Below are 15,054 nucleotides of genomic sequence, written 5' to 3'. Positions count from 1 at the left end.
TCCTGGCATGTAGAGCTGTGGTCAGTCAGTTTGTTTTGAGGTGAACTTGCTTCCAGTTTGTTTTCAATGAGTGTGACGGGGATAAATGGATGTTCCCCAGCACAAGCTCTTTGAACTTGAAAACAAAGACTCTTCCTTAATCTGACAGCTAATGAAACACATATGATGTACTGACGAAGAGAGCGTTTGTGTGTGTGTGTGTGTGTGTGTGTGTGTGTGTTCTTGTGCACAGAGCTGGAGGGGATCATTCATAATTACTTCATGATGTGCTTCAACTGTTTTCCTTTCTTAGCCATCAGATGCTCCTGGTCTAAGGCCGTAGGAAAACTCCAGCAATTATCTGAGCCTGGCTGCATAATGACTCCCACCAAACAACACAAAACCAACAAACACGTGAAGTCACTGAAACTCCGTCCTCCATCTTCACACACACATTTCTCTTGAATTTACCACATTCTTCCCCTCCTACTTCACCTCTTTAAATACTCTGAGTTCAAACAACAATTAGCCATCCTAAAATGAGTACAGATTGTGCAGTTGACTGAAATCCTGTCAGACCTGTCTTACCTGAGGCAACAGATCACACCTGTAGCTGCATACAGACGACTCGTCAACACAAAAGCTCTGTTCCAAAACCTAGCGAGTTGTCTGTTTATAGCCAAGCATAAGCCAAAACATTTTATCCAAGATGGCAGATACACTACTATTCAAAAGTTTAGGGTCAGGAAGATTTTTTTTTAAACAAGTTAATTATTTTATTCAAAAATGACAGTAAAGACATTTATAATTTTACAAAAGATTTCTATTTTAGACAAATTTAGACAAACTTTCCATTTAAAGAATCCAGAAAAAAACACTGATAGCAATACGATTTTTTCCCCCAGCATATCAGAATCAGCATATTAGAATGATTTCTGGGAAAAAAAAAAACATTTGAAAACATATAAAATAGTTCTTTTAAATTGCAATCTGACATATTTGGACCGCAACATCATGTTATGAGTCATTTCATGTCATTTTGATGATAAAATATAATTGCAGCTGAATGTAACACCTGTCTTGGTGTTAAATGTAGTTCATGTCAGGTACATCCTGGCATGTAGAGCTGTGGTCAGTCAGTTTGTTTTGAGGTGAACTTGCTTCCAGTTTGTTTTCAATGAGTGTGACGGGGATAAATGGATGTTCCCCAGCACAAGCTCTTTGAACTTGAAAACAAAGACTCTTCCTTAATCTGACAGCTAATGAAACACATATGATGTACTGACGAAGAGAGCGTTTGTGTGTGTGTGTGTGTGTGTGTGTGTGTGTGTTCTTGTGCACAGAGCTGGAGGGGATCATTCATAATTACTTCATGATGTGCTTCAACTGTTTTCCTTTCTTAGCCATCAGATGCTCCTGGTCTAAGGCCGTAGGAAAACTCCAGCAATTATCTGAGCCTGGCTGCATAATGACTCCCACCAAACAACACAAAACCAACAAACACGTGAAGTCACTGAAACTCCGTCCTCCATCTTCACACACACATTTCTCTTGAATTTACCACATTCTTCCCCTCCTACTTCACCTCTTTAAATACTCTGAGTTCAAACAACAATTAGCCATCCTAAAATGAGTACAGATTGTGCAGTTGACTGAAATCCTGTCAGACCTGTCTTACCTGAGGCAACAGATCACACCTGTAGCTGCATACAGACGACTCGTCAACACAAAAGCTCTGTTCCAAAACCTAGCGAGTTGTCTGTTTATAGCCAAGCATAAGCCAAAACATTTTATCCAAGATGGCAGATACACTACTATTCAAAAGTTTAGGGTCAGGAAGATTTTTTTTTAAACAAGTTAATTATTTTATTCAAAAATGACAGTAAAGACATTTATAATTTTACAAAAGATTTCTATTTTAGACAAATTTAGACAAACTTTCCATTTAAAGAATCCAGAAAAAAACACTGATAGCAATACGATTTTTTCCCCCAGCATATCAGAATCAGCATATTAGAATGATTTCTGGGAAAAAAAAAAACATTTGAAAACATATAAAATAGTTCTTTTAAATTGCAATATTTCACAATATTACTGTTTTTACTGTATTTTTGAACAAATAAATAAACACATCCTTGGTGAGCATAAGAGACTTCTTTCAAAAACATTAAAATATTAAATAATATGTATTTACCCCAAACTTTTAAACAGTAGCATAGAAAGAAATATTGATTATACATGTGCTTATGTTTTGTTTAACACCAAGAAATACTGATATTAATTAAAATAAAATAAACTATTTCATTTTCATTTCACCTGTTTTGTGTGCTGTGTACCTTTATGCTTAACAGACTTTTTTGTTAGCTTAGCCACATGCTAGCATCAAACTTTGTTGTTTATATGGAGTGCTGCTCATCTTTTTAGCTGCGCTTGAGTGATTTTCTGATATTTTATTTCAGTTAGGATGCTTCTTTAGTAGATAGAACAGCAGATGAAAAAGCAGTTCACTAGGTTTTGGAACAGATCTGATGTCTTAGCCAGCTCTAGTATGTTCCCTTTCGCACAATGTAGAAACGCTGTGCTCATCATAATCTTCCATCTGTGACTCTCATCAAAGCACAATATCGTTTTCCCCTCGTTTCTTGGAAAACCCTGAACCAGCATGAAAGACAATGTGTTTTCCAGGGATTGATAGAGTTTGCATGTGTGTACAATAGCACTGAGCTGTGGAAGTCAAGTCACATTTATTTATATAGCGCTTTATAAAATGCAGATTGTTTCAAAGCAGCTTCGCATTAATAAAGCTGGAAAATAAGTGTTAATATTATAAAAGGCATCAATTATGAAACAAATTAAATTTAAGCAACCTTACGTAGAGCTGAAAAAAAAGAAGCTAAAACCAGCTTAAGATGGTTGGCTGGTTTAAGCTGAAAGTAACTGGTTTTAGCCTGGCTAAGCTTGTCAAGCTGGCTTTAGCTGGTTGGTCAGTTGGTCTCCCAGCCTAACCAGCTAAAGAAGTGATCAAAACCAGCCTCCCTTCTAAAACCAGCCTTGAACCAGCTGTGACCAGGCTGGAAGACCAGTTAAACCAGCTTAGGCAGGTTTCAACTTTTTTTATTTAGTTTTATTTTTTTCAACAGAAGGCAATAGTGTCATTATTTAGCTCAAGTTATTTTAATGTTGATTCATTTCAGTTTAATAACAGTGTTAGTTTAACAAAGTTAGTGTCATTATCCAACTTAATACTCTTGCCATCCGATAGTGTTAACAATTCATCTGTGCATATGTTTTTATCTCGTCATTTTTAATCAAAATAACATAACTCAATCTTCTCTATTATGACGAGTGCCGGACGTCTCATCAAAGCTCAATATCGTTTTCCCCTTGTCTCTTGGAAAACCCTGAACCAGCATGAAAGAAGATGTGTTTTCCAGGGACTGATAGAGGTAGCATGTGTGTACAATACTGTAGCACTGAGCTGTGGAAGTTAGGGATGTTCAAGATTCCTTGCTTTAAGATTTTGTCACTGTTCCTTGTGGGGAAAATGAGACTCTGATATCATTCTGGAGATGTGGAGTAGATGTTCTGTAGCGTTCCCATACATGTAAACCCAAGGGCTTTGGGTGTTTCTTTTTTTTAATGACTGATAAATGTAATAATCCTAAATTTTCTCTCTCTTTCTCTGTGTAGGCCGTGTGGTGGAGGAGGCAGGGGGGACGGCTGGACTCTTGGCAGGCAGCAGTGTGCGGAGCTCTTGCAGGTGTGTGGGATTAGCCTCGGCACAGAGGTCTGGGAAAGAGAGTGAGGGAGAACGAGAGATAGGGAGTTGGGATGGGGTCCAACGCCAGGAATATCCAAACTTTACCTAGCCACATTCCTGTTTAATTCCTCTTGGGTTAAGATGGTCACATCAGGTTGTTCACCAGCTGGTGTGCACCGACAGAGAGGGACAGAAACAACCAATTAGAGGTGGAGAGTCAGTAGAGGAAGTGTACGACATTGACCTTTTGTTGCCCCTGCATCAGATTTTCGGTAACTTTCATAGCTGTCATTGAGTTTACAAACTAGATCCAATGTCCAGGTTTATCCTGAGGGAGCTCAAGTCTGGCCCAGGGACCCTTGCAGCTGTCTAACTCCCCAGACGCCATTTTGGAAAACATCTCCACCCAGAGTGATCACTCTTCAGGTACTGGGACACAATGAAGGGACGAGTATGCTTCACCCAGAGGGGAAAGAACATGGCTGCCAGCCACGCCACCTGGAGAGTGATCTTGGGATTCGAGTTGTTTGTGCACATGTGCTGCTTTAGCACAGATGCATCGCTTTAGGTGGATTGCGGTTGTTAGCGTCATTGTGAAATCGCACAAACAAATGTGAATTGTGACGCATTGTATGGTCACGGTTGCTACAGCTGCAAGCCTCAAGGGTAAAAATGAGGAACACTTTTTTTTTTGCCCATTCTCTCTCCTATCTCCACTATTGTGTCCATCGTGTTCTGGGTTTAGTACAAGTATAAAAGGTTAAATGTTAAAATACACTACTTTGAAAGTATAGCCATGAAGGGTAAACATTATGTAGGTTAGCATGAAAGTAATGCACTAGAATTGCTTACTTTGTCTGTACACAGATATATCCTATTATAAATCATGTAAAGCTGGAAGCACATGAAAACATTTACATTTATTTGTTTAGCAGATGCTTTTGAATTTCATTTGTTGAGGGGAAAATGGTGTCGAATAGGCACAAAAGAAAGAAATGAAATTATAATTTTTTATATGTATGTTTTTTTTTTTTTTTTTTTGGTTACACTTTAATTAAAGCCTTTATTTGTAATGCATTATAAAAGTAGTTTTAATGCATTAATAATGCCTTGTAATACACCTTATAATAATCATGAATAATTGTGACCACAGTTAAAACATTATAACACTTATCAATTCATTGTTACATTACATTTTAAATTCAGTAATAATTATTTACGACAAGATATAATGCATTACAACGCACATTATGAATAATTATAATGCATTATACCCTTTAATAATCCTTTATAATACATTATAAAATAAGGGCTTTAAGTAAAGTGTTACCATATTTTTTAATTGTACTTACTGATTTATATATCATATTTATTTATTTATTTATTTATTTATTTAATTATATAGAGTGCATCAACAGGATTCAATCAGGTGCACAAAAGATTGCAAAAGAAAGCTGTTTGGGTAGGATTAAGAAGATCATTCAGCCGGCGAGGAACAAAAAAAATACCAGGATGAACTGTTTATATAAAGAAAAATCCGTTAGGAATTATGATGGTAACGCATAACCAGTGGTTATGCTAAGAAAATTAGTCCAACTGCTTTTGTATATGATTTAGACAACTTTACCATTTAAACATCACACTTTTTGTATGGAAGAATTGACTTAAGTTGAAAATGTATTTCTGTACATGTGATTCTTTGCTTGTTTTTACAACCTGAGGTACGAGTTGAAATTCTGTTCTGTGGTGATCAACAGCCTGAACCTAGAGCATTTCTCTGAAGGCACATCACTTGGGCAGCTTTTAATTGTTGGTTAATCAAGTGAAATCAGGCAATATGAGAGAACCTGTTTATTCCAGCATTGGGGAGAGCATGTTTAAAGCCCGATGCGGTTGTTTGTCCTACCACTATTAGAGAGGAGAGAGAACTCTTTCTGTTCTCATTCACAGTAAAACAAGTTTATGAATGTGCATGAGTGTTTACGAGTGCTTGACATTGCCAGACTAGTTTGCAAAATTCATCCGCGTTTCTCCAGAGCGTTTCCATCGGGTGATCAGGGCTGATGTCATGCCACATATTAACTTTTATGCTCGGTGGTAATTATAGCACGATTATCACTGTAATTAGCGCTTGTTTGTGTTTGTGTGCTGATACATATGCACTATGCATCTCTTTCCAGGCGGAGTAGCAGCGTTCGTCACGACTCCGCTAGATGTTGCGAAGACTTGGATAATGTTGGCTAAGGTGAGACTTTGAAACTGTTGTTTAAATCTGTCTCCTGATGCCTCCCAGATGGAGTGCACGGTGAACAAACAAAAGGCCCTAATGTAGACAAAATCCACAGAAGAGAGCGAGAGAGTGAAGAAAAAGCATCAGTAGACACGCAGCTTGATCCAATCGCAGGGTCATCCAGGGACGCAACTGACGCACAAATGCAGTCCTCTTACTGTCTGCTGTGCATGTTAGATGTCAGAAGACGTTTGTATATTTAAGAGTAATTTCCAGTTGTCTATGAACTGGAACGGAACTGCACTTTAGAGCTGCAGACTGCAGGCTTGGTATCTGGTGCAGATGCTCAATTCCAAAACCTAGGCAGCATTTGAAGCCTGACACAAAGGCTGTCCAAAAGCTATAAGCCACTTCAAATTCGGTCTAATTTTGGTAGAATTCTATGGCAGCATCACATGTTACAGGGAAGGCTGTCCAAGGCAAATTTTTGCATTGTAAGTCAATGGAGGACAGCCTATTACAGCCTATTGGCTAATCTTCAATATTTGTTAAACATTTGCTTCTGATTTATCTATTTTTAGAGTTTAAACTGAAAAAAAAAAATGCTTATAGGAGAAGTCACATAATTTTGCAATAGGTAGGATTAACATTTACACATAGAATCTCAAAAGCACAGTATCACAAACAGCTTCATTCTAAAGGCCAGAGAGTGGATGGAAATGTCAAAAAAGAACATTATAAATGAAGTTGACTTTGGCTGACAGAGTGATGTGTTTTATTTGATGAGGGACATGCGTCAGGTTATCACTTCAGGTTGCCCTGTGATTTTTTTCCTTCATTTGACCAATCAAAGAAATAGAGACCTCATGTTCAGGCAGGTCTGCTGTACTTTGTGTGTTTTGGCCGACAGACACTCTCCAGGCTGTTATCCAAGCCCTGTGGGGAACTGCAGTGCACTGGGCTGCTCAATGTACAGTCAACTCATCAACTGAATCTCTAAAAAATAAAAAACGAGCCCAGTCTAAATATAGAGCCATCAAAATTAGCCTCAGAATGTGGAGTTTGCCCATGCAAAACACAGTTGTTACGTTAACTCTCCTTCAACGTTCCCTGATATAGATGGTTTGTAGGAGAGCGACTATAAATATAGAAAGATTAGAAAGGGGAGCTGTTGAACAGGTGGAGACGGGTAGAGTATACCAGGGACAGAACAGAATCGAAAGGAAGACAAAACACTGTGTGTGTTTACATGTTTGACAGGAAGCTTAAAGACAGAACATCCATCATTATTACTGTGTTTTGTCTCTGTTTGTCAGGCTGGGACGAGCACAGCCAGTGGAAACATCCCAAAGGTTTTGTATGAGGTGTGGAGGAGCCGAGGAATACCTGGGTGAGAGTAAAAAACTGTATGAGTACTGATATTGTATACCCCAATCAACATTTCTTTTTACATTCATTTTAAGCCCCTTTTAAAGCCCTTTCATCCTTGGTTCTTAATAAATTTTTTTTATGCACTGAATTATGGAGGATATATACACACTATATTGTTTTTTCTCAACTTTCTATTGATTAAAGAATTCTGGGGGGAAAAGAAAACATGGTTTTCACAAAAATATGTTAATTTAACACCAGGTCAGCATATTAGAATTATTTCTGAAGCATCATGTGAAACTGAAAAAACGAGTAATGACTGCTGAAAATTCAGCTTTGCATCACAGGAATAAATTACATTTTAAAATATATTTAAAATTAAAAAAATATATATTACTGTTTTTGCTGTATCTTTGATCAAATAAATGCAGTCTTGAGACTCAAACCATAAAAGTTAAAAAACTTACTGGCTCCAGACTTTTAAACACTATTGTGTGTGTATACAGTATATAAGCACATGAAACTTAATTTATTTATTAAAAAATGTAAATCATTTTAATTAGTTTTTATTATAGTTTTTTATCAGTAGTTTTAAATATCATGTTATTACATAATTCACATTGCTTAATAGAACTGTAATTCATTCAAATAAGTATTTTTTTTTCAGTGTTTTTTTAGATTCAAACATGTTTCCAAGAACTCTTCATTGAAGTTGTTGATGTTTTTATGTTTATTTATTGATTTATTTATTTTCTTTCTTTTTTTAAGAAAATTATGAAAAATGACAAAAAAGCTAAAACGAGTAATGACTGCTGAAAATTCAGCTTTGCATCACAGGAATAAATTACATTTTAAAATATATTTAAAATTAAAAAAATATATATTACTGTTTTTGCTGTATCTTTGATCAAATAAATGCAGTCTTGAGACTCAAACCATAAAAGTTAAAAAACTTACTGGCTCCAGACTTTTAAACACTATTGTGTGTGTATACAGTATATAAGCACATGAAACTTAATTTATTTATTCAAAAATGTAAGTAATTTTAATTAGTTTTTATTATAGTTTTTTTATCAGTAGTTTTAAATATCATGTTATTACATAATTCACATTGCTTAATAGAACTGTAATTCATTCAAATAAGTATTTTTTTTTTTCAGTTTTTTTAGATTCAAACATGTTTCCAAGAACTCTTCATTGAAGTTGTTGATGTTTTTATGTTTATTTATTGATTTATTTATTTTCTTTCTTTTTTTAAGAAAATTATGAAAAATGACAAAAAAGCTAAGCCCATAGAAAAAGCTGGCAGTCACTATTGTTCTGCGCACAGAAATACCCACGAGTGATCGTGAATCTCGCTTCTAATAATAAACATTCCTCTCTTCATCTAAAACTTTTTTTTTAGGCAGAACACACATGAAACTCTATGACTTCAAGGAATTCCTAAAATCCCTTCCCAGATTGCAATATTTAAAACTCTGAGAGTAGCCAGGGCTAAAAAAACAGAGTAGGCTTTTTTGCATAAAGGCAACAACTCTGGCAGTTTCACTACTGCATGTCTTGTACAAATTGCCCGGCTTTAAAGCTGTAATTACTGTAATGGCTCCAATTGCAGACTAGTGAACCCAAAAAGTGCTTCCATGTGTGTCAGAGCTCTTGCAGAGAGCTTCTAACCACACCAACCAAAACATCGGCAATCAAGGCAGCCGTCCGCTTGTGAGTTAACCTTCCTCAAAGCTTTGAAGTGCTGCTACCCCAACCCAGACTACCCATGTCCGCAAGCGAGTCGGCTTTGCTAAGTAGTCCAGGATGATGCAGCAGCCTGCTGAGAGAGTAATGCTAGCAATGTTTGCAGTGAGCTCATAATGACCTGCAGTTGTAGTGAAATCAGTTGGAGCTTTGGTTAGATATAGTGTAAGTTGCTTCCTTTGGAGTATTGCAGTGGTGTATGACCTGCCTCTGATCAGAAATCTACTTTAGTAAGCTTCTGGTAAGCATGCAGTATTTATAGAGTCGTTAATAGCAGTGTTATTAGAGCCGTCCACCGCTGACTGGTGGCCGATCATGGCTGGGTAGGGTGGTGGTGATGTCACAATGCGCTCATCTGACTGTGTCATAACCAAGCGGCAACCTCCCGCTCTCTCTCGTGAAGCCAACACGGAAGTGACTTAAACTGTAATTCATCAACTGGCCACTAGAGGCTGACTGCAAACGTGGTTTCAGCAACCAGCTCCCGCCTCTTTGCCCATTTTCGATTATCTGGGAGTGACGCGCGGTGACGCGCTACCAAGATGGCGAAGGCCGGCTCCGCCTACTTTAGGCTTCAAAAACGCTCTTCGGAAATCTACGGGTGATGTCACGGACACTACGTCCATGTTTTTATACAGTCTATGGTCATAACTGTTTTGTCTAACAGTATGTTTCATTTCCTGTTGTAGCAGATCGGGATGGTTTGTAGTTTGATAGCAAGTGCCAGTCATAGATATGAATGCTTGGTTTATTATTAGTGATGCTGTCAGGCTTGTTGTTTACTGTAAAACAGTTAAATAAAATCTCCCAAATGTATCTCTACATCTAAAACATGTCTTTATAAGTTCACAATGTTGTTGAAGATGAAATATAATATAGATCACATTGAATAAATATTTTTTCATCAAGTTAGATATTGATTTATCACTCAAACCCTTTAACCTTTCTACTTAAGAGTCATGTCTCACACATCCACCATGTTTGTAGTTTTTTGACATTTTATTTGTCTTTGTAGTTCTAATGGAGTCTGAATATCCAAATTTCCAACATATATAGTAAACCATCTAGGTACCATCTAGATATCACAATTTACACACTTATTCTAATTTCAGATGGATAGTATGCAAATTGGGTTTTTATTTTCAGATTATTCTTGCATTATTAAGTCATTAACAATAGGCAGTTATATAAATAATTGAACAGAAATATTATGAAGTAACTACAGCGGTCCGGTGGTACAAGTCAGCTTTTTCAGAGCTTTTAAATTGAAATTATGAGTTCTATAATGGCATGATCACTTTTTAAAAGTTAAAATCATCATCTCTTGTGATAATTCCGACATTATATCCGGTAGTTCCTGCGTGAATGATGATCTTTATACTGCACTGGTTGCTTTGTATGTTTTTATGCTGTTCATTAGAAAATCAGTATTTTTACTCAATCCTAATCATGCAAGCAACGCTCAAGTTTTCTTCAGAAAACATAAAAGAAGTTTCAGTAGTTGTATGAAGTTCCTGTTACGCATATTTGAGGTTTCCATTGCAGAAGCATGCATGCAAGGTTTCACATTTCTCTTTTAGTGCATAGTTTGAAATCCCAACCCCACGCAGCACAGACAAACTGTCAGAATGCGTCCTTGCTAATTCGTTCCAGGATGAGTGTGTTTGCTCACAGGTCCACACACACAAGCTCACTCTGACATGGCATCTCTCTGTAAAACACATGATCCCAGCAGAAGCATGCTGAAATGTCGAGTTCTGCGAATCCCTGGAATAGTCAAGAGATCCCTGACATGCTTGGCACCTTGTACAGCTTTGCAGTTGACAAAATTGATGTATTAGTGGTTACACCACTCGTGACCTTATTTCTAATTTTAGATCCAACCCACCCCCACTTTCCGACCACCATTATCCCCCACAGGTGCCACACTGAAGGACTTAGTGCGACACCTGTTTGAGAAAGTTTGAAAATAGGAAGATTGAGAAAAGTTGAGCAAGATGGAACAAAACGAGTGCGGGAGGACAAGAAAGGAAGCGAAGGGAGCCAAAGCGAGAGAGGGTTGGGGGTGTGCTGGGAGCTTGAGGGACGTGTGTGGATGTCATCTGGCCATCAGTCATGCGGAGAGGCCCCCGGGGGCCAGTGCTTATACCAAAAGCAGCTGCGTGGAAAAGAGCCTTAGGAGACTACAGTACTTTCATGGCCTGTCGCATCCTCGAACCTCTCCAACATCAACAACCCCCGTAAAAAGACAGTATAAGTCATTATAATCCGTAATTATGTCCCCACTGGATGCAACAAATGCCTCGTTTATAATGGGTTTTAATGTTTTTGTCTCGTCGCTCCGGGACACGGCATCACAATATGGTACGGGGCGTAATATTTCCATCACACGCTTGAGGTATTCAGCCAATCACAATGCACTGGATAGCTGGCCAATCAGAGCACACCTTGCTTTTCAGACCGATGAGCTTTGTAAAAATCGACGCGTTTCAGAAAGGCGGGGCATAGAGGAGAAACAATAATGTACAGTATGTGGAAAATAATGTGTTTTTTTAACCTTAAACCGCATAAACACATTTCATTACACCAAATACACTAAATAATGTTCTTTTTAGCAACATCATATGACCCCTTTAAAGTAACTGTAAGATTTAACTAAGTTGTAAGCAAGTATTTGATCTGCTAAAAAGAATAAACTCTTAAGAGTCATTCATCTGGCCTGGGAATTGAACTATACTGGTTGTGCTGTATGTTTTGACTCACTAAAAAGAACCGTCTTGTAAGAGTTATTCGGAATCGAACTATACTGTTTGTGCTGTAGGTTATGACTCACTACAAAGAACCAGTTCATAAGAGTCATATGTTTGGGAATTGAACTATAGGCTACTTCGTAACAAGAGTCATTCGTTTGGGAATCTGACTATACTGTTTACGCTGTATGTTTTGATTTGCTAAAAAGAAATGATGCATAAGAGTCATACGCTTGGGAATCGAAATGTTCTAGTTGTGCTGTATGAGCCAGTTTGTAAGAGTCATACATTCAGGATTTGACCTATATTGGTTGCGCTGTTATGTTTAGATTTGCTACAAAGAATCAGTTCGTAAGAGTCATGCATTTGGAAATCACACTATATTGGTTGTGCTGTATGTTTTGGTTCACTAAAAAGAACCGACTAGTAAGACTTTCTGAAAAGAAGCATCTCATTAGAGTCATTCATTCAGGATTTGAACTATACTGATTGCTCTGTATGTTTTAATTCAGTAAAAAGAACCGTGAGAGTCATCAGGAATCAGATGATTTTAGTGCAGTACATTCAAATACATGTATGACAACCATTGGGTTTAAGTATGTTTTAATAATGTCACCTGTTCTGAATAAAAGCAAGTTTACATAAACCAACAATTACAAAAGGAATACAAAAAAGTCCTGTGTGCACAGCCCCTAAATCTGTAGACAGATATATGAAAATATAAATGGGAATAAAAATATCAATGATTTATGACTTTGCTCTAATAATGTCTTTGAATTATCTTAATCGAGTGACTTTTTTCAACAAATGTTGATATTTTTAATTGTGAATAATCACCGTATTTTTGTAATTAATTACTAGCTTGAAAAGACTGTTATTGCTAACTCTTGCTTTTATGTTTTCTCATCCTGTCTGAAGGCTGTTTGCCGGCAGCATCCCCAGAGTGACGGTCATCAGCATGGGAGGCTTCATTTTCCTCGGAGCATATGAGAAAATGCGCCGGACGCTTTTATAAACACCATCATCACGGACCGCTGTGGGTCGGTTTGTACTGGACTGGTTTCTTCAACCCAGACCAGGAGCAAACGGCAAACTACAGATCACTGGAGGTTGGTCAGATCTGACTGAGAAATGCACCCTCTGTCCCAGTTTGAACCGGTGGTCTTGAGGGCCCCGGCGAGGACACCTGGTGCCTGAATAAAAAGATCACATAACACAGTGGTTTGCATTCCTGCTCATCAGTGCACAACAGATTGAGTTTAACTGCGTGAATTCCACTTATGTTGCAACACAGCTCGAATTCAAACTAGATATCATTTTTTGCAAGCTTACATGGATCTATTAAAAAAGTAATTTACAAAAATGAATCGGCTATTTGTATTAAAACATGACTGCGCTGGTATTTATATACTGAGCTCATCAGTAACGAGTTACCAATATTATTCCAGTGGATTATCGTTACATGTTGAGTCTAGACTTTGATCCCCAAGCTTGCTCTACCTGCTTCACTATTATTAGCTGTAAAAACAAAGAGAAAAAGACAGATTAGTCCACAGGTGTGAATGTTTGTCAGACCTGCCACGAAGCGCGGGGCACAAGAACAGTACAGAGCATTTGACTAGAGCAACAGTGGGCCGCTCCAGCCCTGCAGCACTTAGTCAACAACCACCTTTCACTGGAATGTGCTTTCTGTCCAAACACACAACTCAGATAATACTGATGAACAAGTGAAGAGCAACACATCACGAGAGATTTCTGTCATTTACAAAAGTACACTGAAATAAGTAACAGGGTTGCAAATTTAGCTAAACATCAAAATATTCAGCATTACTCCAGTCTTCAGTGTCACATGATCCTTCAGAAATCATTCTAATATGCCGATTTGATCAATGTTGAAAACAGTTGTTGCTTACTATATATATAGTATACGTTACATTTATGCTGTTATTGGGTGGATCAAATTAAAATATGATTTTTAATGCGTCTGACACAGTTGACAAATTATTACATTTTTAGAAAAATAAAATTCAAAACAGCTTGCTCCCTTGCATGGATCATTAGCTGAGACATTTCTCTGCAAATATATATTTTTTTATAAATAATGTAGCATTAAATGATTAAAATTCACATTTTAAAAACATGCTTTTTCCCTTGTCTCAAGAATCCGTGATATAGGCAACAGTGATACACTACTATATATTTTGCAATATTGCATTGTGATATTAGTTTTTACTCTATTTTTTGTTCAAATAAATGCAGCTTTAGTGAACATAAATATTATCTTTCAAAAACATAACCGAGTTGAATGGCTGAGCTTGATTAGTGCAGTCAACACTATAAATGTTTTTCTTTCTGCAATGCTGTAAAAGTCACTTCCTGAGTGGGACTAAATCTAAATATTAGTTTGATAATTAGATTTTTTGGAATCAATTAAATATTTTTTAAAAATGGATGAAAATTATGATTATTTTTTTATTCTTTAATACAACTAGACCAGTGAATTCAAACTGGCTAAAATGTGCAAAATAAAATAAATTTGATATATTTAAAGCTACCTATGCAATTTTTTTTTTTTTTTAATCTAACTCAATAGATCTCACTCCAAAGACCATGGAATTTGTGTTTCGGTTGCTTAGAAATGTGAGGAGGCACCAACTTACCCAATTCAGTCATTTCAACCACTGTGCATCAAAATAAAAACACAAACCAGATGATGTAAAAGAGCAAAGTGTGACTTTAATAAACACCTGCCATGTGGGTGAACAGCTGTGATTAGAGTTGAGTTCAATAAATTAATCTGGCATAAAACAGGGTGACCCAAACTAGTTCACAGAGCTGGATTACACAGTTAACCAGCTAACCACATTATCAAAGTACTGCTATGGTCAACAGTTTTTGGGGTTAAACTGGCATTTGCTGTAATCCAACTTTACAAAACATTCCCCTAGTTTAGTAGTACAGATGTTATACTATTTGGCCTAAAAAACAACATTGGCTGTCGACATGAACCGGTTTGGCTCAGGCTAACTAATAAATGTAGCGTAGCTGCTTTAGTCTTTACCAAAGACTATGAGAGACTAGCTGACGAGGTGTTCACTTTTTCCTGCTTATTGCCTTTAGGTGAAGACATTCTGTGTGGTTGAAGTCCAGCACACACAGCTTGAGTTTTCTAGAGAGACGCTCCTTTCCCTTTTGTGATTTGGCAGCATTCGGCT

General features: G+C 37.2%; 1 protein-coding gene across 2 annotated transcripts in view; it reads left to right on the top strand.

The window, feature by feature from the left end:
- LOC107656062 (S-adenosylmethionine mitochondrial carrier protein-like) overlaps positions 1-13,189 on the top strand; it is a 65,927-nt gene extending 52,738 nt beyond the window's left edge. For both annotated transcript variants that reach the window (XM_016443733.1, XM_016443732.1), the window contains 4 exons: positions 3,670-3,739; positions 5,920-5,984; positions 7,286-7,359; positions 12,758-13,189. In XM_016443733.1, the coding sequence (XP_016299219.1) occupies positions 3,670-3,739; positions 5,920-5,984; positions 7,286-7,359; positions 12,758-12,854 (306 nt within the window). In that variant the 3' untranslated portion in view covers positions 12,855-13,189. The remainder of the gene's footprint in view (positions 1-3,669; positions 3,740-5,919; positions 5,985-7,285; positions 7,360-12,757) is intronic.
- Positions 13,190-15,054: the final 1,865 nt, after the last annotated feature.

This window comes from Sinocyclocheilus anshuiensis, unplaced genomic scaffold (genome assembly GCF_001515605.1).
Source record: "Sinocyclocheilus anshuiensis isolate Anshui unplaced genomic scaffold, SAMN03320099.WGS_v1.1 scaffold51, whole genome shotgun sequence".
Classification (NCBI taxonomy): domain Eukaryota; kingdom Metazoa; phylum Chordata; class Actinopteri; order Cypriniformes; family Cyprinidae; genus Sinocyclocheilus; species Sinocyclocheilus anshuiensis.
Note: the sequence above shows the minus strand (reverse complement) of the source record. Positions and strands in the feature narration are given on the sequence as shown.